The sequence below is a fragment of the Lissotriton vulgaris genome, chromosome 4_1, assembly GCF_964263255.1.
Source record: "Lissotriton vulgaris chromosome 4_1, aLisVul1.2, whole genome shotgun sequence".
Lineage (NCBI taxonomy): Eukaryota > Metazoa > Chordata > Amphibia > Caudata > Salamandridae > Lissotriton > Lissotriton vulgaris.
Genome location: NC_141691.1, coordinates 2,087,071,009 through 2,087,097,331, shown reverse-complemented (window position 1 = coordinate 2,087,097,331; position 26,323 = coordinate 2,087,071,009). Strand labels below are relative to the sequence as shown.

Genomic DNA, 26,323 nt, shown 5'->3' with positions numbered 1-26,323 from the left:
TTTCCAGACGTTCGATGTCCTCCTTAAGTTCCTTATTCGGTGCTGACAACTTAGTGACCTCTGCTTTGGTAGTACTCATCGACTCCTTGATCTTGGGGAGTTCTAACTCCATTGCCTCGGTCCTGAGAGTAACCTCGTCTACGCTCTTGGTCAGCTCCTCACATGAAGCCTTTATTGCTGTTTAGTTGGCCTCGGATACTGAGAATCTGTTTGCCATTTCGGGTTGGTTGGTTTCCGATACTGTAAACCTCCTGGTGATTTCTTCCTTCATGGCCAATAGTATATCGGCCAAGTTGCCTGCAGTTGCATCAGATTTATCTGTATGGAACTCTGTACCTGTACTGTCAGAGGGGTCAAAAGGGACAGATTGATACATTTGAACAGCTTGCGCTGTATTCGATAGATCAGTACTTCTGGCCATTGTTATGGTATCCTGCATGACGCTTGGTCCATCCTCCTCTAGCACCGAAAATCGATTGGTCAGACCAATATCTGGATGTATTGTTACCTCTGCCTCTACTGGAGCAGTAGAATTGTCAGTGCTGTTCCCTTCTGCGCCTCCCTGTGTCAATGCCCCTATAGTACTTGCTTCTGGGGTACCTGAGGTGGGCTGGGTATGCTGAGAGGGCTGGATACCCTTGTTGTGCTGAGCTTCCAAGGGGAAGCAGCTAGTAGCGGTGGTAGTGGTAATGGTGTTAGACATTACCTTGTAGTAAGTTTTGATTGAGGGGGTAACTTTGATGCTTGCCTCTGCTACTTTGACTCCTTTATTTTTTCCCCTGCTTGTGACGTTTTTAGCACTTAAATACTCTTCAGAGGTATTCAGCTTGGCTTTCCCCCTTCTTGCGCGTTCCCTTACTTCTGAGATGGGGGGTGAGATGCGCAAGGGATATACAGGTTTTCCCTTGGTTGGATCGAACATTGTCCTGGCTCTTAATGTGTACCTGTTTATTTTCGCAGGGTACTGGCTCTCCTCTATGTTACTGGCACCATTTGTACTTTCTTCGCCGCCGGCGCCCTTGCCACATCCACCCCTTGCATCCATACAACTTTCCGATATACTTGTAGAGTTGTTCTCGTTTAGTTGGAGGGGGTTAAATCCTCTGAAAACGCTGACTCGTGTGCTACTCTCCCCCTCTCCGCCTCCCCGGCGACCCTCTGCCTCAAAGCTTGCACCGCTGTGCTGCCAAACCAAAACGCTACTTGCAGTTTCTGGTACTGCTTCTCTTGCCGCCTCTGTTCCAAAGAAACTGCCGCTGGCTCTGCCACCGCTGACCCGGAATACTAGCAGAGTGGAGTCGCGCCTCTTCCGCAGCCTGGCCGCCTCCTCCCACAGCCAGTGGCAGTTCCTGGAGACGCCATCGCCCGCAGCTCACGCAGCTCGCGCTGGTTCCTCCTCCAGCCAAACCCGTCCTCGCTGACCTCTCGCCTCGCACCGCAGGAGAATAGACGTGCACCGAGGTCCGGGGGCATATTCGACAACCGGCTATGGTAGCACTGACACCATGGTATGGTATGGTATGGTACGGTACGTAGTTACCCACAGGGGAAAATAGAAGGAAGAAATATGGATTTGTGCAGAAAAAAAAAAGTATGATATGGTTTTACAGGCAATACATTCTGAATGTAGGACAACTAGGTACTCCATGGGGGAAAAAGGTAGCTGCGACCGTTCAGCTAGCGGCCGCCATGTTCCTCCTAGCTCCACCCCAACAATACCACTCCCATCAGTCACATGTGATATGTTAACACAATTGGGTAAGGCAGCACAATTTATTCCCTCTAAAAAGACCAGAAAAGTTGATCCAAGCCACGTTCTCCAGTATCTACATAAGACACATTTGATCACCTGAGCAAAAAGCCCATGTCCCAGGGATGGACGGATGGCAGTGAGACAGAGCCAACCAGAGGCACAGATGCCACCTCATTGTGCTGTGTATGGCATCATAACACAATTGATTACATCACGTGACGTCATTAATGGCATCATTTATGGTGAATTTACGAGGTCCATTGTGTTTGAGTCACAACCATAACTTGATTTACACAGTGCCAGCTCCTCAGGCTGGGTGTGAGTGTTTGATTGGTTCAGACGCTCCGCCCATCACCACCCTCTTTTGTACCGCTTTGTTCACCATAAGTTGGCAGGGTATGCTCAGACGTGAGTCTCTTGCTCACTTTGCTACTATATTCAAGAAAGCCTGGCTGAAGACAGTTGTAATGCCAGAAATCCGTCCTCAGAAGCTTGTCTCCGGTCCAGTGAAGGCATGGCTTGGCAGTTCGGGCTGGACTGTTCCCATGAGGCACAGGGTCAGACTGATTTGCATATGGCCATGTCTGGACTGTGGTGGCGGAGTGGGCTGAAGAACGGTGATGGATTAAACCCAGATCTGTTGACTGGGTGTGAGTGTTTGATTGGTTCAGATGCTCCGTCCATCACCACCCCCTTTTGTACCGCTCCATATAGAGTGGCATGGGCAGATCATTGAAGACCTCAGCATAGTGTGACATGGTCAGATCATTGGAATCCAAAGCATACAGTGACATACTCAGATCATTGGCGACCTCCATATAGAATCGCATAGTCAGATCATAGGTGACCTACATATACAGTGGCTTGGTCAGATCTGAATCAGCCTCCATATGAAGCAGCATGGTCAGATCATTTATGACCTCCATATGCAGTGGCATTCTCAGATTATTGGTGACCTACATATAGAATCGCATGGTCAGATCATTGCCGACCTCCATATAGAGTGGCATGATTAGATCATTGGAGACCTACATATAGATTTGCATGGTCAGATCATTGGCGACCTCCATATATAGCGACATTGTTAGGTCAATAGAGACCTCAAAATACAGTGACATGGTCAGATCATTGGAGACCTCAGCATACAGTGACGCGCCCCGATCATTGGTGACCTCCATAAAGAATCGCATAGTCAGATCATAGGTCACATACAAATACAGTGGCTTGGTCAGATCATAAGCAGCCTCCATTTGTAGTGGAATGGTCAGATCATGGGAGACCTCCATATGGAGTGGCATGCTCAGATCATTGGCGACCTCTATATAGAATCGCATGGTCAGATTATAGGCGACCACTGCATAGAGTAACAAGGTCAGATCATTGGCAACCCCAGCATAGAGTGACATGGTCAGATCATTGGAGGCCTCCATATAGAGTGGCATGGTTAGATTATTGGCGACCTCCATGTACAGTGGCTTGATTAGACCATTGGCGACCTCCATATGGAGCGGCTTGGTCAGTTCTTTTGCGACCTTCATATAGAGTGCCATGGTCAGATCATTGGCGACCTCCATATAGATTGGCTTGGTCAGATCTTTGGGGACCTCCATATAGAGTGCCATGGTCAGTTCATTGGAGACCTCTGCATGGAGTAACATGGTCAGATCATTGGCGACCTCAGCATAAAGTGACATGGTCAGATCGTTAGAGACCTCCATATAGAGTGGCTTGGTCAGGTCATTGGCGACCTCCAAATAGAGTGGCATGGTCAGATCATTGGCAACCTCTATATAGAGTGGCATGGTCAGACCATTGGCGGCCTCCATATAGAGTAACATGGTCAGATCATTGGCAACCTCAGCATAGGGTGACATGGTCAGATCACTGGAGACCTCCATATAGAGTGGGATGGTCAGATCATTGCCGACCTTCATATAGAGTGGCATGGTCAGATGATTGGAGACCTCAGCTTACAGTGACATGCTCAGATAATTGGCAACCTCAGCAATTTGACAATTTTATTAATAAACTGCATGATTACTTAAAATCTTTACAGTATAAGATAAAAAAAAAGCTTTATGAACGTCCCGACTCCCCCCTCACAAGTCCCATCCACACATAAAAGTGAAAGTCACTTTAAGTTAAAATACTAACATATTAGTCCTGATTAGCTGTCCAAAACAGAGTTCTTTTAAAAGGAGTGATGTATAGGTTGTACCAGTGTTTCCCAACTGATAAGGGGAGGCACATGAAAGTTCGGTAGAGTCAATTCATGTACCAAGGGCTGTTGACGAAAGATGGATTCTTTGTGGATCTTTAAACCAGCCCAGGTTGGATAACTGGGGCGGAAGGCTTCCAGTTACTTTGCAGACAATGCCGTTAAGTGGGAGTTGAGTGCCATTTTTACCTGGTGTATAAATTTCCCAACTCTGGCTATCAAACAGGTCATGGAGACTGAGAGGCACCAGTCCGAAGCCTCTCTGCAAGTTCTGTAGTCCGTGTTCCGTAAAATCGGAAGCAGCAAGCGATGGCGGGCATTGGCCTGCTTTGTGCAGCAGCACAACAAGTGTAGCCAGGATTCTCTACGGTAATTGCATAGACGACAGGCTAAGGTGCCATCCGTACGGGCCCATTTGGGGTTGAAGTCCATGATCCTGAGGCCCAAAAGTCGAAAGTACAAAATTTTCTTTCTCGCGTAAGTGGCTACTGGGTCTTGCAGGTAAGGTTGGGGTTTACCTGGAATATATGATTTGTCCAGGGCCTGAGTTAGTGGATTTTGCCGAAGAGATGCAAGGTCAAGTCCAAAGGAGATGATCCGGACTTGGCGCTTAACTGCTTGGGCCCAGGCTGAGAAAGGAATTTCGTGCAGGGGCAAAGTCCTTCTTTCGATTTTCAATACTGCAATAGCTTGTCCAACCTTTGAGTGCCAGGGGGAGCCCACCTCATCAAAGATTGATTTTGGGGAGTGCTTTAGCATATGTTCTTGTGCTTTCAATACTCTAATATAGAGTTTTAAAAGGTCCCCCAGTAATACCAGCTAAGGTCGCTTAAGGCCTATTTCGAGCCTTAATCTATTGTTCCTTGCGTATCCAGGGGCCTGTAGCACCATCTTATAGGCTTTTGCCTGGGCCGCGTTGACCACTTTGTCAAATGCACCAGGGTAGGCTATGTGCCCATATGCAATGGCAGGGATCAGTTTTGCCCGGAGCACTGTCAACATTGGTTCCGTTGAGGGACTGTCCAAACGGTGGCATAAGCGTCTTAGCGACAGAATGGTTTTGTCAATTTTTGGTTTAAGCTTCTTCAGATGTTTAACTGCAGAGGCACTCTCAGGGACCCAGGTGCCCAGATAGTTGTAGGATGGGGCAGTGACGATACGGTGCTCCCCCAGAGACCATGAAGCTTCTTTTTTGAGGGGGTATTTGCCAAAAATGACGATTTTGGTCTTGCCCACGTTGATCCGTAAATCATTTGACTTATTGTATAAGGCCAAACTGCTTAAGGCTCTTTGGATCCCCACCCTAGTGTGGTCCATGATCACCGTGTCGTCTGCATACTGGAGTGTTCCCAAGACGAGCCTCCCCAGTTTTGGAGGTACTAAGTTAGCATCTTTCAGAGCTGTCCCCATGTCCGCCGTATACAAGTTGAAAAGCATGGGGGCCAAGAAGCACCCCTGCTTGAGGCCCGAGTTGGTTTCAATTCTTGCAGTTGTTATTGTAGGGCTTAGCTTCACCTTGACCCACGTGCCCTCATAGAGCGCTTTTATAGCTTTTAGCAGAGCCTATGGTAGCCCCCACTAGTCAAGTTTTGCCCAGAGCCGGCCCCTATTCACTCGGTCAAAGGCTGTGGAGTAGTCTATGAAACAGCAGAACAGGGGCGGTTTGTTCCTCGTATTGGCCTTCTTCGCAAGGTAGGAAAGGGCTAAGATGTTGTCAAGAGTGGAGCTATGAGCCCTAAAGCCGGTCTGTGTGGGCGGAAGAATGCCGTTCTTGTCCACCCAGTCCTCCAGATTCCTGAGAAGAAGGCGGGCGTATATCTTTGCTTCTACGTCGAGGAGAGCTATAAGCCTATAATTGGCCGGGTTCATGTGGTCCCCCTTTTTATGGATGGGGAATAGAATAGAACCTTTCCAAGAGGATGGCAAAATTGCCGTGGCAAAAGAATGGTTAAATAAAGGGGTGAGTCTGGATGCAAAAAAGGCTGAGGCAGTTTTCAGAACCTGGGCCGGAATCCCATTTGGGCCTGGAGCGCCATCAGTTCGAATGGCCTTGATGCACTTTAGTACCTCCATTTCTGTGAACGATCTGGTGCAGGTCGAGTTTACGCCTTCTGACGTAGCTCTTTCGGGTTCGATAATTTCTGCCGCCACCTTGGACCACGCACGGCTTCCTGCAGTGGCCTGATTTGACTCGCAGGTATACAGCCCCTTGGCATACTGTTCCCACACTTTCCCTGCAACACAATTTTCCTTTTGCTCTCCTCTGGGGGTCAGACTGATAATGAAACGCCAAAGCTTGCTATTGTCATTTCCTTTAATTAAGGAGAACACAGTCAACCAATTCTGTTCAGTCTTCAGTTTTTTGTGGGCCCAGACTTTCTTTTTATAGTCTGTTCGCAGAGCAGCAATGGAGTATCTCCCTGACAAATGAGTGCCTTTCTTTTGTGCCCTGATTGCCTTATTTAGAGCACGCTTACACTGTGACAGGCACCACAATGTTGCACGGCGAGAATCAGAGTGGAATTGGCGACTTCTTGAATGGTGGTTATTGCCCAGACGTTCCAATAAGTCGGAGGTCAGATTTTCCCAGAGGTGGATGATGTTCTTAGTTTGAACTGGGTTAGGTTCTTCCTCCCTTCTAGCTACATAGTCTAGCAGGCTATGACTGAGATTGGTTGACCATTTTATTCTTTTAAGCACTTTGTGATGTTCCTACCCCGTGGTAGTTCCAAAAACTACTTGTAATTCTGCTTGTACCCGCGCCAGATTGAATGTGGCGCGGAGGGGCCTATGATCGCTTTCCTCTCTGTCGTCCACTGTAAAGTTGCAAAGATTGTGGGCAAGCCCTTCGTTGATAAAGATGTAGTCTATAGTAGAGACATTTCTAAAGGTCGGGATGGTGGTCCATTCAGGTTGGGTCTTTTTTTGTATTCTATAGGTGGAGTGCAGCTTAAAATTTGCAAGAAATTCAGTCAGTAGGGCTGACTTTCTGCTTGATGGTGCCTCCGAAATTAAACCCAAGCCTCTGTAATTGAAGTCGCCAGCGATTATTACATCTTGGTCCTTCCAATTTATTAAAGTATCTTCCAAAATTGAAATAAGTGATTCCATGGCCTGGGAGGATTGATACTTAATTGGGTTGAAATAACAAATAATTAGTAGAAGGGGGCGAGATTTTTGACCCGATGACAACCCACTGATTAGGATGGCTTGAAGGTCAGGAGACCCCAACTTTAATTCAGTTGTGTTAATTTTGCACGCATGACTTACGTAGATAGAGAGACCCCCTGACGGGCATCCAAAGATTGCCTTTTGGTCGCTGGTTTGAAATGTTCGTAAAAGCCACCAATGGCGGTTGTTGCCCTTGCCCAGGTTTCCTGAATACACAGTATGTCCCCCTCTGCGAGGTATTCAGGTGTAGTTATGTCCCTAAAGATGTTGCTCACCCCCGCTATATTTCATGAGATAATGGATAACTCGCAGACTAGGCGCCTAAGTGGATTTGAACAGGCGTTATTTACATGGCTGTTTATTAGGTTAGGGACACTGTCTCCATGTGACCTCCAGGTGTTCCGATGTCTGGTTATGCCGCTGCACGCTCCTTTGCCCGTCGTTTTGCTGGATTTTGATTTTTAGCGGGGTTTTTGCCTGCTCTGATTTCGCCCCTATTTCTGGGCGGGTGTGCCTTATGCCTTTAAGAATGGATGACGGTTTGTGTGTGTCCTGTTGCGGCAACAGGACGTGTGGATATTTCAGTGTTCTTGGCGCAATGACTTCAATGCCCCATTCAGTGAACAGTGTTGCTTCCTTAAGGACAGCCTGTTGGAGTTGCTGACTCGCAAGTCCGATTATGGTGGAATCGTCATGAGTGTCTGTCTCCAGTCTCTTGAATATCACCCACTCAATATTTTCTGAGGTGATTTGGGCCAGCGAGGCAATATGGCCAAAGAGGCGGACAATGTTGGACCTGTTCAAGATGTCAAATGAGCCTTTTGCTGTGTACCTTGGGGTTAACTGCAGCTCATAGGTGGATTGTTTCTTTTTTTGTGTGATGGAGCACAAACTCACCCCTTCTCCCTGGAGCTTTAGCCTCTGGTTACTGAAATTTAAGGGGTTTTTGTGAGTGGATTCTTGCTGCTGTCCATTGGGCCCCATGCTTGATTGGCCTTCCACACTCGGAAATTCTTGCCACTCCCCCTGGTCTGATGTCAAATTTAGGTAATTTTTGAGTGCGACTCCTGGTTGCTGATTCCCTTGCCCCTCAGTTGATAGACCTACCACTCTAGACTGTACTGGCTGTGCGCCCTGTTGTAGTTTGGGATTTGTTACAGACTCATGTTTCAGAACCCAACCGGAAGGGCTGGAGGCTCTTAATGGTGCGGCGACGGCCACCTGTGAAGGCCTTTGTTGGAGAGCCTCATTGGTTTGACCCTCCATGAGAGGGATTTGTTGACTTTGGGCCTCACCGCGAACAAGAGGTGCGTCACATGGCTTGCACATTTTAGACACCTGCTTGGGTATGAAAATGAGGAAGAGTGGTTTGGGGATACATTTAGTTTCAGTGTCCCTCAGGGTTGATACCACCGAGGATGTGTTTCTGCTTCTAGCTTTGGACTTCTTAAGTTGTTTTTTAAGTCTTTTTTTGGCTCTCCTTGATAACGGAGCTTTGGCACTTGCTAATGCTCCTTCGACCCTCTCCACCTGAGAGGTAGTAACACTAACGGTCTCGAGATCCGAGACCTCGGGGTCACCATTCCCTTTATTAGCCAAAGTAAAGTTAATGCGGGGCCCTATTAGGGGTACCTTTGTGGCGCTATTGCCCGTTGTGCTAAGGGTTGCTGTTTCGGCATGCTCTGTCGTCTGTGGTGGTAGCTTTTGTGCGGCTTGTTCTTGCGTAGTTATCTCGCCCTGACCCCTGGCTAATGAAAGCATCTCTTTTAAGACTTCAGGTAGACTTGCCCATTTATCAATTAAGACGTCACAGGAATTGGTGCTGGCGGCATGAGCTTGTTGGACGTTAAATTGGACTTCCAGCTTTGCCAGCTTATCATCTTGGCACACCAAATGCTGGGCTATCGACGGCAAAAGATCGATTTGGAGTTCCATCTTTGCAGACTGCCATAGCAGTGCCCTAGCCATTGTGTCCTGGACTTCTGTTATTGCTGACAAGTTAAGGTCTTTAAAAGTGGGTTCATCAATTGGGTTGGTTAAGTCTTGGTGATGAGTTAAACTCAGCAGACTCCAACCCTCCGTTTGTGCAGTTCTCGGGGCCTTAGCTCTTCCTAAATTAATAGGGGTAGTTTCAAGTGTTTGTTCAATGGTCTGTTCCAATTTTAGTAAGAACGAAGTTGTTGGAACCTCCGTACCCTGGGGGATTGGCCTCTGTGTTTCCCTAGGTGTCACAATTGCATTCAGACCCTTGCCTGTGCCTGTGCTCTTTGGGGAGGAGGATGAGACAGCCTCGCTTGTCCTCCCAGTGTCTAAATCAACGTTCGTCCCCGGAGTTGGCCTATCGTAAATGTCGGCAGTGACCCTAATCGGGCTCTTTGTACTGGCTTCAGGCTGAAAACAAGCTTCAAGGCTCCCAGGTGACTCGAAGTTAGCAGACTCGCAGGAGTAAGAGTCCCCTGGGGCCAGGTGGATCTTTGGGATCCCCGGTATGGCATTGGTCGCGGGATCTTGTGACGTTTCATCCAAAGGTGAGGGGCAGTTTGAGGCCTGAAAGAATTGAGTGATAAGGCCTTGGGGGAGGGAATTGCCAGTGACCAGGTCCTGGTATTTTTGGGTACTTATGCTTCTGGTTACCCTTCTTTGTGCTAGACTCTCAGGGTTCACTTCCACCTCATCCTCCGTGCAGGATTTAGTCTTCCTTAGCGTCATTTCTTTTTGCGCCATTTGCTGGGGCTAGGCTTGTTTGTGCCTGATTGTGCTGGGGGGGAGGGAATACCAGTACTAGTGCTGATGTGGGCCCCTGTGTTGAGCTGTGTTTTTTGTTTTGAGGGCACGGAGGGGTGGGAGGGGACGGAGGGGTTAGCAAGCGGTGCACACGAGGCGGGCTGCAAGCTGGAGACCTAGTTTACCAACCCCTCAGACCGCGCCCTCTCGCTCTTACTTAGCGGCGACCTCTAATGGCTGCCGCGCTTGCCTCCACCTCTTACCTCTTGTCTCCTGTGTCGACAGATGCACAGATGCATAGGCTGGTCTCAGTGGCTCCTGCGACTCCCGCCGCCTCAGGGATAGCCCTAGCTGCTACTGTTACCTGGGCTGCTGAGTGTTCCCGCAGCTTCTGGAATACTCCTGCCGCTGTAGGGGACCTTGCTGCAATCCTCCTCCGCAATCTTCCTCCGCTTTCCAGAGTGGCCCTGAGCTGACCAAGAGCTCTCGTGGCCCCGGCCAGCTGCCTGCCGAGGGCTCCCGCCGCTACCGGGCCACTCCCCATTTTTGCCCGCGGCCGCTGCTGCAAAGGCTGCGAGTTCTGGCGGCCACCTGCGGTCATGCTCCCGCACTCTGCTCTGCTCTGCACTGCACGTGGGAGGGGGGGCAGGGAACAGCCAAGCCACCAGCCTGTGAGCCTCTCGCACCGAGGTAGAGGCGGAGAGGCCAGAGAGACCGGGAAGGGTCAAAAATCGTGGCGCTGCCTGTCCAACGCGCCGTCTCACTCGTGTCCTCCAACGCTCTGCTGCCAAATTGCAGGTTGCAGAGGGGGGGCTTGATGTTCCGCCAGAGGGTTCCCAACCCCGGTGGCAGGTGGCTGGCAGCAATGCACTCAGGGAGAATTTATCTTACTCGCTAAAGCCAAAGTTCTGTGAAGCTGCAAGGCTATGAGGCTATGAGGCTAAAGACGCCCCAAGATGCTGAGGCGCCGATAATGCTATGCTGCGCTGTTTGTGCTGGTTTATTGCCTTGTTTACCTTGTGGTGTTTGTATCGGCAGATGGAGACGAGTGACGGGTGTGAAGCCGAGGGCCGGCCGCCCGACCGCCAGCCTGCTTTCCTTTCCCTTCCCTTTCTCGCTACGGTGACTTTCCGCTTCCCTTCCCTCTGTGGCAGCAGCACTGCACTCGCCTTGAGGCAATGGCAATGGCGTTCTGGTGTTCTCACAATTCTGTTCTCTGGCTCCCTCTAGCGACTGCAACCAGTTAGTCAAGTGCTCTCTCACTGTCCTCATAGACTGACATGGTCAGATCATTGGAGACCTCTATGTAGAGTGGGATGGTCAGATCATTGCCGACCTCCTTATAGAATTGCATGGTCAGATAATTGGCTAGCTCCATATAGAATGGCATGGTCAGATCATTGGCATCCTAATCATAGAGTGACATGGTCAGATCATTTGAGACCTCCATATAGAGTGGCATGGTCAGATCATTGGAGACCTCCGTATAGAGTGGCAAGGTCAGATCATTGGCGACCTTCATATAAAATGGCATGGTCAGATCATTCGAGACCTCAGCATAGAGTGACATGGTCAGATCATTGTACACTTAGCATTTGCCCTTCCCAAAAATTGTGTGACAAGACAGGGAAAGCATCTGGCTCATCTATTCCCTCAGCTTTCTAGACCTGGGTGGCTCAAGTACAAACTGCTGGCAGCCTTCTCAACTCTGGAACAGAACAGAAAGGTCATTTTAAATGTGCACTTGCCCTCCTATTGGCTCCTATACACCCCGCATTTTGGCTGAGGCAGTCGAGACCATTATCCCTATGTTTAATAAACTATTTATTGGCACATTGGCCTAAGGGGTAGTGCGCAAGGAATGTAAACATGCATCAGTGATTCCTTGGTTTAACCTGCATTGGCGGAGCCAAAAAGTTTTCGCCTAAGGGTGAGCTACTGGGTATGTCAATCGGGTGTGGTTATTGAACAGAAAGTTGGGTGGTGAATTGTGGATTACATCACTTGTAAAAAAAAGCAGTATGAAGTGGCCAGCACTACCTGATTCAAAGTTTTTTTTATTTTTGTCTGTTGTGCAGATGAAAGTTTTGCAGTGAAATAGCGCATTTAGCTTCCTCATTTGAAGTCTCAGAAGGCAGAGCTTCCCAGAGCAAACATAACATCTGCATAAGCATGTTTAATTCCATCTGATACCTCCATGAAAAGAGAGAGGATGTGGTGGTACTGCCAAAGCTGTCGACTTTGGAGCTGGGGAACCAGGTTAGAGTCTGAGCTGGTTCAACATCGCTGAACCTTAGCAAATCACTTAATCTCCCTGTGCCTACACAAAAGAATGTTGCTTTGTGTGAAGCACCCCGACACCTTTGGGTCAAGTGCACTCTATATAAAAGCTGCAACAAAAACAAAAGTCAGAGGTTGGGACAAAGGCTTCTGGCTCATTTGTTGTACTGGGTTGGGACACAGCAATGGCAGGGACGGGGGACAAGCAAACACAGACAACGGGGAGGGTTGCAAACAACAGAGCTAGTCACTCTATAGAGTGACATAAAAAAAGAAAAAAATTGATTCCAAAAGCACACGCATAACAATACTTGTACTTGTGCCATGCACTAGGAGAGTGTCACATGCAAGAAGAGAGAAGTGATCACTGCAGAGCTAACCAGCAGGAGCTCAGCAATTGAGAGTGAATTTGAAGTAATGTGTGGCCTCTCACTAAGAGTGAACAACATGTCTCGCCTAGACAGCACATTAGCTTTCCAGGTGACACCTAAACAGCCTAACTTGCAGGGGGGGGGGCCCTAAGACTTTGCTACACCACCAGCATCACACGTAGTGCTCTGATGTCCACAGTTATAAATAATAGTGAGATTCAGTTTACTTTGGCTGAGTCTGGGCCACTGGAGTTGAAATAATATGGAGTATGCAGTGGCAGCAGAATAAGGAGCCAGGCCAATCAGAATTGCTGAAAAGTGTGGTCCTGTATTGTTTCAGTGGCATCTCATGTATTCCTAACATAATGATTACACTGCCCCCAGTGTACCTGCATCAAAGAACTGGTTAACCAGGTAACACAGAGGCTCTCCTAGCAGCCACCATGTTGATAGTCATACATACCAACTACAGGGCAGGAACTGATTAGCTTGTGGGAGAAAAGGTGAAGGGTGGAGCAGTTTAAAGGAATGGAGGGAACCCCTTATAAGGGCCCAGTTACAAGCCTGGCAGTCTGAGGATTGCTAGACTCGTAGTGGCATGGTGGTGGCAGGTCCAGCCTCTGCTACACAGGTGATCTCACCGCTCCATTAGGAGTTGGCCAGTTGGACCACCCTGGGACCGCTGGAGTGGCTGTCAGAGACTGCAATATGCTTGGTGGGACCAACACAGTCCTTCCAATTATATTACAGGTTTCCTCTTCTCCAATGTATACATGGAGGTTCTTCCTCCATGTAAACCTTGGAGGAGAAGAAACAAAGGGGGCCCTACAAGGCCCCCCTGTGCTTCAGCTGCATGTGGATGCACACAGGAGGGCATTACATGTGCCCCCCTGTGTGCATGCACATAGGTTCCTGAATGACATGGACTTTCAAGTTCATGCCATGCAGGAATCTTGTAGTGTGGGCCCATTGCGGTGCCTTTTTCGCCCAATACTTCTCACAGAAAATAGAGCACATCTACCAAAAAATAGCCCAGTCAGGGAGCCAACCTGCAGACTCTATTTCATTCGATCTGCCAGCACAGGCAACCTCTCGGTTGCTAAAGAGTTTTCCTCCTGTGACACTGACAGATGTAGATACTCTTCTTTGCATGGACAAATCAGGTTCCCCCCTAGATACTATTCTGGCCAAAGTTGTCAATTCTCTGGCCTGCGATTTGTCTTCTCTCATTCAGGGTCTTTTCAATCTCTCACTGAGAGAGGGTCATGTTCCGTCAGAATAGAAAGCAACACAGGTCATGCCTATCTGCAAGAACAACAAGGCTCCACTAACAAACCTCTCTAATCTCCGCCCCATTTTGATCCTTCCCTTCCTGAGCAAGCATTTGGAGAAGCACATAAATAAACACCTCTCCAACCATTTCGAACAGGCTGGTTACCCAGACTCCTCTCAGTCAGGCTTCAGGCCCAAATATAGCACAGAATCAGCTCTGCTTGCAGTCACGGATAACATCAGGATAGCCCTAAATAGGGGCCAATCTATGATTCTGGTGCTGTTGGACCTATCAGCCGCGTTCAACACGGTTTCACACCACATATTGCTCAGGAGACTGAAGGCGGCCGGACTTAGAGATTCTGCTCTGCAGTGGATGACACGTTTTCTTTCTTCTCGTTCTCAGACCGTCATCCTTGGCCTGTACTGCTCGGGCCTATGGAATTAACCAAGGAAGTGCCCCAGGGTTCCTGTTTGAGCACCAGCTTGTTTAGTATCTATGTTGCTCCCTTGGCCGACCTCCTCAGGGTATGTAGGTTTATTCCCATCTCTTACGCCGATGACACACAACTGGTTTTCCCATTTGACAAGTTCACTCCAACAGTACAGGCAACCTTCTTCTCTGGTATGAGACCTATCTCTAACTGGATGAAGAGTAACTTCCTTCAATGTAATGTTGGGAAGACGTGATTCTGCTCTTTTCGGAGGTTCTACTACTATGGACTCTGGATTGGTGACCGGCTGACCTTGGGGTTCACCCTGAACCTAAATCCCTGGTCAAAGACCTAGGCATTCATCTTGATCAGGGTCTTACCTTAAAGGAGCATGCCACTCAGACATCCGGATCCTGTTTTCACACAATGGGCCTACTACGCCAAGTCTTTCCATTGCTTCCTGACTTAACATGGAAGACCTTGGCTCAGGCACTTATATTAAGCCGTCTGGACCACTGAAATGACTTGTTGATTTCTGCTAATGAGGTCTCACTTAGCAGACTGCAGGTAGTCCAGAACACTGCAGCACGATTGGTTCTCAATGCCCCTCCCAGGACTGCCTTCTGCCCTCTTCTTTGCCAGCTGCACTGGCTTCCAATACGTGAGCAGGTCAAGTTCAAAGTCAGTTGTAACATCCACAAGGCTTTATTTAACCTTGGCCCTGCCTATCTCTCTGAGAAATTCACACCTTATCTACCTTCTAGGTCCCTCTGCTCTGGATCCAAATCTCTTTTTGTGGTCCCTCGAGTCAAGAAAGCCAGACTCAGTGGGAAGGCTCTTTTCCATCTTAGTCCCCTATCCTGGAACAAAGTTCCTCTGCATCTAAGACAATGTTTAGACCACCTACAATTTAGAAAACAGCTTAAAACCACTCTTTTCCATCTGTGATGTTGCAATTCAGCCTCATGTTCTGCCTCCGGTCCAAGGCACCAGAGATACCCCTTCGGGGGCCAATTCAGGAGCTATACAAACAAATAAATAAATAAAGACCCTGCCACCTTTAAAAGAGGCACCGCCACGCTGCCCGCCTGCCAGACTACTTGAAAGTCGTAATCTGGCGGCAGGCGGGGTGATCTTCGGCAGATCTGAGGCACTGCTGTTTGCACTGCCACGCCATTGCTCCACCGAAAAATCATAATCAGGGCCAAAAATTGTACTGCAATGGCTGCCATCTCCGTCGATCCTTGTCGGGGAGTGGTGACAGGGAGGTATTTCTTACCTCATATATTGAACTTCTAAGTCCCATGGGCTGACCTAAATTGTGAAGGCTTGCCCATGGAGCTAATGTCTGAAACACTGCCTCATTCGAGAAGCTGCCACTGCCCAAAAGCCCATGTCTGTGGATGCATATGTATGTGAATACATGCAAAGTGTGTGTGTGTGTCGATAACAGGCCTGGCCATATAGCTAAAGCTTCCTGTAGCAAGACCTAAAAAGAGGCGGTGAACACTGTCCTGTAGGGGTGATGTCCGTGATGTTCTGCTAGAATGTGTGCTAACCTTTCAGAACAACTGTAAATAAGCTGAAATATTCAATCAGAAAGAAACAGTACATTTTATGGTTATTGTGTTTCTATGTTAGCTACCCATTAAAATGATACGCCTTGCAGAATACTACACTCCTGGTATGGTAAATAAGCTGTTTGTGCATGTATTTCTCAACGGGACGTGTTTTGTTGCAGGTCGCAGTGACATCTCTCCCACTGTGCAGTGTGAAGGTTCGGCAATGACATTGTCTCTCAACAAGTGCCTCCTGGAGAGGTTCAGGTACAGCCTCACACAGATGCATTTTGCAGATACGAACTGCACAGTCACAACTTCGATGCTGGTGGTGGGAAATGAACGGGTGATCCAAATTAAAGCCATTCCACAGGCAGGATGGTGTGGAAATGAGATGAAGGTAAGAAAGGACACACTCTGTGCACTTTAGGACAGTCAGCTAGGAAAGGTGGGGGTTCTCATATAAAAAAATTACTTCATGAGCACTAGAAAAATGAGAAGGAGTCTTAACTCAACTCTGGACTCCTCACAGGATTCAGTACTTCACAGTCAATGAATCTGCAGCATCACTGTATGTACGTATGTATGTATGTATGTATGTATGTATATATGTATATATATATTCACTGAAAAAACCATAGGTTATAGACCATATATAGTTAGGGATTACCATTTAAAAAACCTTAATTTACTCGCACAAAACCATTGAAATTCGCATATATAGTTAGTTGCACTAACTATATATCGCGCACCCACAATCCACTGCTGATGATGTCACATATTACATCATTCATGACATGGTCAGAGACATCACTGATGACATCACTGATGACATCACTGATGACATCTCAAATGACATCCCAAATGACATCACTGATGACATCTCATTTGACATTACTCATCACATCACTGATGACATCATTAATGTGATAATACGGTGAACCTCTTCAGACTCTAATATAATCTTAGATACACTCAGAGTAAACCTAGTCAGTCATGCAAAGAATCAATCACACTTCCATTTCCTCAACTATACAGTTATACACACCTTACTTATTCAAACATATACTAACACATATTTACTTTCTTATACAATCCCTGATACAAGTTCACAATGATCCATACAGCCACTCACAAATTCACTGGCTCTTATGCACAGTTATTTATATATGTCAACTCTCACATGTACTGTGTTTTACATATGTACTTACTTTGACATGTAGCACTGAGATATCCATTCACTCACCAATACACTCTTGCACACAGTCAACCTCCCATACAGCTGTTTCCACATGCACTTTTGAACCCATACATCTAGTGAATCAACTGCTCACACATCTATGCACAGAATCATACACCTCCCAGCCACCCACACACACACTCAGTCTCCCATACAAATACTTGGGCAACCAATCAATAACCCATATACTTAATCATAAAGCTACTGATCAGCACATGTAGCAGTTTACAGAACAACAGATATAATGATGCACAAATTAAGACAGTTTAGTCACTAACCCATGCACTCAGTGAGACTCATTTAATCACTCTCTCATACAGTCAGTCATGCACCTACTAAATGCTTCATCCAGACACTTATACATCCACTCATTCTTTAATATGTAAGACATATTTTAACTTTACAGAAACATACAGTCACTGGATAATGTCATCAGTGATGTCATCAGTGATGTCACTGACCACGTCATGAATGATGTAATATGTGACATCATCAGCAGTGGATTGCGGGTGCGCGATATATAGTTAGTGCAACTAACTATATATGCAAATTTCAATGGTTTTGTGCGAGTAAATTAAGGTTTTGTAAATGGTAATCCCTAACTATATATGGTCTATAACCTATGGTTTTTTCAGTGAATTTTTAAGGTTTTGTAAATGCTAATCCCTAACTATATATGGTCTATAACCTATGTTTTTTTTCAGTGAATTTCAATGGTTTTTTAATAGCAAATATCAAAACCTGTAAAATGTCAAGTACGTGGTAGGTAAAAACATTTTCGTATTTATGCTCGCTGATGTGCTTTTAACGCTGCCCCCCCCCCTCCTCTTTTCTTTTAGGAGTATTCTCTCTTTGCAGATAGTGAAGAGTAGGTAACACAGGCCTTTGCCCCCGTTGTGATCCGTCGTGCCTGCTTCCCTCTCCATTTGATTGATTGTTATCCAAGCATTTATTGTTTTGGAATTGGTTCTCTTTGGTTCATTCTCTATTTACAAACAAGCACAGAGTCGCAATACTGTGTTTAGTCTTTGCAGATAGTGAAAAATCGTTAAAATAACAAAAGGAATCAAGCAAAATCAGTAGGCCACTAATCAGATCTCTTTTTGACCTCGCTAAAATAGAAACATTATGAACAACCCCTCATGACAAATACAAAACTAGTGAGAGGAACTGAGCTCGACACCATGATGGCTGCAAGACAGCTCGGCTCCGCCGCCCACCCCACGCAAAATAACGACAAACACTATGCAAATATTATAAATATATACAACACACCAGCAAAGTAACAGGGTAAAACGTTTTATTAAATAACTATTTACATGGCAGCCTGCTGCAACATCGATCCAAACAAGCCTTTGTATTTTGGGCTCAAAATAAACCATCAATAGTAAGATTTTCATAGGTGAGTGTAGGTTCATGGTTTTCCATCCACAGACTAAAAGCCTAGAGTGGGAGTGAAAGAACAATAACTAGGTAAGAAGGAAGGCAGAGGTTGTGGGAAGGACTCTGGATATGGTATGTTGCTTGGTCCCTGAGATGCTTCGATGTCACTGCCTTGCACAAATGGCATAAGTCCTGGATGTTGGGTGCCATAGTTGAGTTTTCGGAGCAGCGCTTGTAACACTGTCTGAAGCCTATTTGCACCTGCTGCAGCTTCACTATTCTCAAAGTAAATGGGGGCTGTTTGTGGACCTGACTGCATTGGAAAACAATGTGATGCGGTGCCTCCCTGAACCGCTTGACTGCGCCCCGAGATAATTGCGCCTGCTCCACACCTTGTCCCACAATCCGTTTGACCTGAAGTCACGTCCTGCGGTGCCCTGGTCCGACCATCACATATACCTGCGCCAGGAGACGGCGTGGGGTGCAGTAGAAGGGAGAGGCGGCACGAACGAGCCTCCCCCACCTCCCCAGGTGGAGGTTTCCCAGCTACACCCCAGCGCTTCACTCGACCAGCTGACTTGCGCCCGCTCTTCCGACACAGTACCTCGCTTGGCCAGCTGAATTGCGCCTGCTCTTGCTATTACAACGTCTCACCCGCCATCCAACGGAATTGCACCCAATCTTGCGGTACAGTGACAGGCGGCTGCTACGGAGCTCACGAAATGGCGGTCGGCTCCACAGACTTGGGCCTGGCCTGCAAATATGGCTCTGGGCAACCGTGGAACTCGGATGCTTGACTGCTAGGGCATGGGCCCCATTCCCAAAAGAGTCCCCTCAGCCTTGAAGATTCTACAACAGTCACCGAGACCCCCGACTCCCGGAGACTTCCGGTGGGGAGCGACTGCCATGATTGCTCGCAGAATGGCCAAGACGTAGCCACGAGATGGTGGTGCTCTCATGCTGACACCAGCTTCAGTCTGAAACATCCAGAAACACTGTAGACTACCAATTCGATCAGTTCCGGTGGAGCCCCAACGTAACCCGGTAGAGAAGAACTTGCCCTCCTCTCTTTGACTGATGGTTCTTGTTGCCTGTCCCTTCTCTTGTTATTTAACAGAACTTTTTGGACTGCTGCAAGGGGTTGTGTTCCGACCGCTGGTTGGTGGAGACATTTTGACTATATTCTGGACCTGCGTTGTCGCGTAATGCGTCATATGATGCGCCGCGTTAGCGCACCCGGAAGTGCTCCAGTGCGCGAGGCGCAGCTTCCCGGAAACGATCCAGAGCGCGGCGCGCAGCGCGTAACGTAAGCATAACAGATCATGTGACTTGTTAATAAAACTTTTCATTGGTTTATTTTACTTTTGTTATTCTAATGATGAAAGGCTTGGTCATATGACCTAAAAATAACACTTTTCATTGCTTTCGAACATTTTTTTTGCCCAAATGATGAAAGCCCCACCTTTTTTTTTCTCGCTCTGACTTGTAAAGCAAAGGACCCAGATGCATTTACAGTTTATCACTAACAATGTTCCAGGCTAATGTATTTTCCCGGGAAATTTACAACTGTCCTGCAAGTAAAATATTCCTATTTCGAGAAAAAGGGCGTTTCTTCGTCCCATGAGGGAGCCGTTGAGCAAAAGAGGCTCGGCCTGCTGTCTTAGTCGCTGATAGGCATGAATATCGGATTCTTATCGATCACTTTATGTTGCAGGAGTGGAAAACACAACAGCCCTTGACCATTTATCTTTACTGCGTTCCTGCGTATTATACCTTTTAACCATCATGTAATCGGGCTGCTTTATTTCACTTGCCTTTTACTCATTCGAAAACAGTGGCTATTATTCAAAACTATACCAAAAAAGGTACTACTACCATGTTTTGTTTTAAAAACCTTTATTGTGAAAATGTCAGTATGCAAATACGGGCCTATAACCACGTGTGCCGGCCACGGAGCAAACTGGAATCGTATTTGATGAGGGGACATTTACACTGTAGAAGAACGTAACGGGCGGGCCATTAGGATGCAAGAACTAAGGTGTCTAACAGTTGCGGAATCGGTGGACGTACATTTTATAAATAAAGTACGACAGGGCCAGTTACAATAACATTATCTAGATATACATTTGCGGGCAAGTATCATGGGTGACGTTAATTCGAACTTTCAATAGTACAGTAATCAATAACACATCAGAACTTAATATCAATAGGGATGTCCAAATGTTCAATCAATTCTCGTCCCCGCCCGCCATGTGCTTCAAAACTGCATACGTATCTCGTGATATCAAGGTTGGGCAACCAGTACACAACAAGGAGTTACGAGTCCCATTTATACCGGCGCCATTTAGTGCGAGGCCGGGCAGGTCCAGGATATAGTCAAAATGTCTCCACCAACCAGCGGTCGGACCAGAACACCTTTCGGCAGTCCAAAAAGGTTCCGTTAAATGACAACAGAAGAAATAGGCAACAAGAACAATCAGTCAAAAGAGGGGACGGTTTCGTGAATGGGGCCCATGCCCTAGCAGGCAAGCGTCCGAGTTCCAAGGTGTCCCAGGGCCATTTTAGTGGACCAGGCCCAAATCCAAAGAACTGGCCACCATTTTGAGAGTCCTGTTGCAGCCGGCTATCGCTGCACCACAAGAGTAACCGCTATTCAGCTAGATGGCGGGTGAGTCACTGTACCGCAAGAGCGGGCGGAACTCAGCTGGATGGGGGTGAGGCACTGTGCCGCAAGAGCGGGCGGAACTCAGCTGGAAGGCGAGTGAAACGCTAAGAGGCGCCCCACTGCAGATGAGGTGCCTCCACCTGGGGAATCGAGAGAGGCCCGTTTGCGCCGCCTCCCCCCTCCCCCCAGTGCACCCCACGCCGTCTTTCGGCACAGCATTGTAGGATGGCCACACCAGTGAAACTTGCTGGACACCACCTCGGTGCCATCCGGATCTCGGCGCGTTCGAGTCACTGTACCGCAAGAGTGGGCGAAATTCAGCTGGATGGCGGGTGAGTCACTGTACTGCAAGAGCGGGCGAAACTCAGCTGGATGGAGGGTGAGGCACTGTGCCGCAAGAGCGAGCGCAACTCTGCTGAACGGCGAGTGAAACGGTAAGGGGCGCCCCACTGCAGATGAGGTGCCTCCACCTGGGGGGAGGGAGAGGTCCGTTTGTGCCGCCTCCCCCCCCGGGCACCCCACGCCGTCTTTCGGCGCAGCATTGTAGGATAGCCACATTAGTGTGGCAACTTGCTGGACACCACCTCGGTGCCATCCGGATCTCGACGCGTTGTGCTGCTTTTGGCCTATTCGCACATCGGTCCGCTACTGACGCCGCCTCACAGGCCAACGGATTTTGTAGGCTTTTTATAGCCCAAAGCCGCATAACAGGTCATGTGACTTGTTTATAAAACTTTTCATTGGTTCATTTTGCTTTTGGTTTCCTAATGAAGAACCATCAGTCAAAAAAGGGGAGGGCAAGTTCTTCCCTACCGGGTCACGTTGGGGCTCCACCGGAAGTCATCGAATTGATAGTCTACAGTGTTTCTGGATGTTTCAGACTGAAGCTGGCGTCAGCATGAGAGCACCACCATCTCGTAGCTCCGTCGTGGCCATTCCGCAAGCAATCATGGCAGCCGCTCCCCACCAAAAGCCTGCGGAAGTCGGGGGCCCCGAGGACTTTTGTAGAATCTTCAAGGCTGAGGGGACGCTTTTGAGAATGGGGCCCAATCCCTAGCAGGCAAATGTCCGAGTCCAAATGTGTCCCAGGGACATTTTAGTGGACCAGGCCCAAATCCGAAGAGCCGGCCGCCATTTTTAGAGTCCTGTGGCAGCCGCCTATCGCTGCACCGCAAGAGTGGGCGCAATTCAACTGGATGGTGGGCGAGACGCTGTAGCCGCAAGAGTGAGTGCAACTCAACTGGATGGTGAACGAGACGCTGTAGCCGCAAGAGCGGGCGGTAAACAGCTGAATGGCGGATGAGGCACAGTGCAGCAAAAGCGGGCGGAAAACTGCTGAATGGCAACTGAAACGGTAAAGGGGCGCCCCACTACAGCAGACGAGCCGCCACCTGGGGAGGCCCGTTCACGCCGCCTCTCCCCCCCCTCCGGGGGCGCCCCACGCCGTTTTTCGGCGCAGCATTGTAGGATGCCAAGACAAGTGCGGCAAGTAAAGGACATCACCTGGGTGCCGTCCAGATCTCAGCGCGTTGTGCTGCCTTCGGACTATTCGCACAACAGACCGCTACTGACCATTGTTGCTTTTGTTTAAAAAAAATGTTTTTAACGTGTTTACTGTTTTTGGTGCGGTGTATATATTTATAAGTTATTAAAGTGTTATAATCCTACTACTTTGTTGGAGTGCTATGTATTTTTAATGTGACACATAATTGTGAAGACTTTGATGTACAAAAAGGCATCCCTGGAATCTTCCGCTTCAGGTTCGGTCCCACACACCCTCACAGTGAGAATCCCCTCCCCAATCACAATACAGGATCGTTATCAGATAGTAGGAACGCGTGTGGTGTGACGGATCTCATGGGGTGGGGGCCTTGATCTACTGAAACTCCTTTGAAGAGGAGTGATTCTTTACAGTTGAGGCCATAAACTACATCCGCAGGGCTTGGTGATAGCCTGGGACCGGCCTGGACAATCAGACACAAAGGAAGAGGAGTGTCAGAGGGTGCGGTAGTGAATAGGGTGAAAGGGAGGTGTCGGGCGGGCACAGGGTGTGATTCTCAGGGAAGAGCAGCGCAGATGGGGGGAGGTTTATGGCCCATGCATAAGAGAGAGAGCGGGGGTGACCAGTGCGTGGGGGAGATGCTTGCGAGGGTGGGGAGCCATGCTGAGGATTGGCAGCGTGCAGAGAGTAAGTCTGGCCAAGGCATCTAAAATGGCTGCCGTGCACGACAAAAGTGTGGCATTGGAAAAAAAGCAAGATGGCGCAGACAATGTTTATCAATACGGATTAATTTATAACAATTATTTTTAACAACATATTTACTCGCAGTGTCAAAATGGCGGTCAACACTTCCTGATTTCCTTCGAATTGAACGTTAACAGATCGGCGGCGTGCAGAGAGTGGGTCTGGTCAAGGCATCTAAAATGGCTGCCGTGCACGACAAAAGTGTGGCATTGGTAAAAAAGCAAGATGGCGCAGACAATGTTTATCAATACGGATTAATTTATAACAATTTTTTTTAACAATATATTTACTCGCAGTGCCAAAATGGTGATCAACACTTCCTGATTTCCTTCGAATCGAACGTTAACAGACGTCACGCAGCAAAAAAAAAAAAAAAAACGCTCACTCGCCGCCGCTGGAAGACAAGTATCAACATATATGAGCATCCTCACCCACCCTCAGAAAACATAGGGGGTCAGGATACGTCTCCCGTACCCCCTTATACCCATTTCTCACATTGTTTTTCCTCCATCTTGTAATTTGATTAAAACGAAACACAAAATGGCAAATTCCCGTTTCGCATCCCGGTTCGCTACCCGGTTCGCGAACGGGAAAGCGCTTCTACCGCAAAAAAAAAAAAAAATTTATTTGCCCCACGGGACCCTTTAATAACCCCAACATCATTCCTAGGGGGTCAAGAGGGGTCTACCTCGCCCCCTTTCATTAAATTCCCCCTTCGTTTTTCTCCTCTTCTTGTCTCTCGATCCTACCGAGAGACAAGATGGCGGCTGCTCCGGGCTGTTTAGAATGTTGACAGACACCGGAGAGCCAATCAGCTTCGCTTCGCAAAGTTCCGTTACGCGAAAAGTTCGCGAACCGGAGCGCTATCCGGGACGCTGTCACAGATATATCTGTTTTTTAAAACATTAATTTCTCAAAATCCACTGGAGCACATATATTGAGACCCAGCAAAGGCACATTGGGCTAACAGTCCCTACAATTTTGCCAAGTTTCGTGCAAATCCATTCAGCCGTTCGAGCTAAAAGTGAGGCCAAACACCCTATGGAAAAATGAATGGGAAAAACGCGTTTTGGGACCCCCCTTTTTTCTCAGCCCCCCCCTTGACGAAACCCCCCCAAATTTTCAGGGGCTGCTCAGAAACAAAATGTGCCATTTTCCTGAAAATTTCAGCCGATTCCGTCGTCAAACGCCAAAGTTATTAGACATAGAATTTTCAAAAGTCCCATAGAGAAAAAATCCTAACTATATATACCTACTGGCTATCGCCAGTAGGTAATATATATATATATATATATATATATATATATATATATATATATATATATATATTCACTTAAAAAACCATAGGTTTCAGGCCTTATATAGTTAGGAATTAGCATTCAAAAAACCATTGAAATTGCTCCTATATGGTTAGATGTACTAACTATATTTCGCGCACCTGCAATCCACTGCTGATGATGTCACATATTACATCATTCATGACATGGTCAGTGACATCACTGATGACAACACTGATGACATCTCATTTGACATCACTTATGACATCATCCAGTAACTGTGTGTTTCTGTAAAGTTTAAATATGTTTTACATATTGAAGAATGAGTGGATGTATAAGTGTCTGGATGAAGGATTTAGTAGGTGTGTGACTGACTGTATGAGTGAGTGATTAAATGTGTCTTACTAAATGCATGGGTTAGTGACTAAACTGTCTGAATGTGTGCATCAGTATGTCTATTGTGTAAGCTGCTGCATGTGTTGATCAGTAGCTATATGAGTGGCTATATGGGTTATTGATTGGTTGCCCAAGTATTTGAATGGGAGACTGAGTGTGTGTGCGGGTAGCTGGGAGGTGTGTGACTCTGTGCATAAATGTTTGATCAGTTGATTCACTAGGTGTATGAGTTCAAGAGTGCATGTGGAAACAGCTATATGGGCGGTTGACTGTGTGCATGGGTGTGTTGGTGAGTGAATGGATATCTCAGTGCTACATGTCCAAGTAAGTACATATGTAAAACACAGTGCATGTGAGAGTTGGCATATATAAATGACTATACATGAGAGCCAGTGAATGTGCGAGTGGCTGTATGGATCATTGTGTACTTGTATCAGTGATTGTAAAAGAGAGTAAGTATGTGTTAGTATGTGTTTGAATAAGTAAGATGTTGTGTGTATAACTGTATAGTTGAGGAAATGGAAGTGTGATTGATTCTTTGCATGACTGACTAGGTGTGTGAGTAACTCCATGGATGAGTGGCAGTGTGTGAGTGTCTGTATAGGTGTATGAGTGCATATGATAGTGTTGTATTAATCAGTGACTGTATGTATGAGTGATTCTATGGGTAAATGAGTGAATGTGTGTGTAGACCTAGGAATCAGTGAGTGCGTATGTAGTAACTGGTATTAGTGTGTCAATGGTTTCAAGAATGGTAGTCTGTATTTAACACTGGGTGTATCAAAGGTTATATTAGAGTGTGAGGAGGTGCTTCGTATTATCACATGAATGATATCATCAGTGATGTGATCAGTGATGACAAATGAGATGTCATCAGTGATGTCATCAGTGATGTCACTGACCATGTCATAAATTATGTTATATGTGACATCATCAGCAGTGGATTGCGGGTGCGCAAAATATAGTTAGTATAACTAACTATATAGGGGCAATTTCAAAGATTTTTACAATGCTAATTCCTAACTATATAAGGCCTGAAACCTATGGTTTTTTAAGTGAATTTGCAAGGTTTTTTAAATGCTAATTCCTAACTATATCAGGCGCGAAACCTATATTTTTTTTCAATAAACTTCAAAGATTTTGTAAATGCTAATTCTATTAGCGGAAAACGTTTATTTATGTTATTATCCTTCTGGGACCACCTGAGCAGCCATCTTGTTTCTCAGGAGAAGTGAGGCACAAGAGAGCACAAAACAAGAGTGGAAAATGCGAAAAGGGGGCAGGGTAGTGACCCCCTGACATCCCTAGCCCTTCTCAGGGGGTCCCAGAAGGACC

The 26,323-nt window shown here is 47.2% G+C and overlaps 1 protein-coding gene across 1 annotated transcript in view; it reads left to right on the top strand.

Annotated features, from left to right (window-relative positions):
- The window catches only part of LOC147725090 (uncharacterized), a 191,743-nt gene that overhangs the window by 98,437 nt on the left and 66,983 nt on the right, over positions 1-26,323 (top strand). Inside the window, exon 3 of the mRNA XM_086918167.1 lies at positions 15,965-16,182. Within this exon, the coding sequence (XP_086774293.1) occupies positions 15,965-16,182 (218 nt within the window). The remainder of the gene's footprint in view (positions 1-15,964; positions 16,183-26,323) is intronic.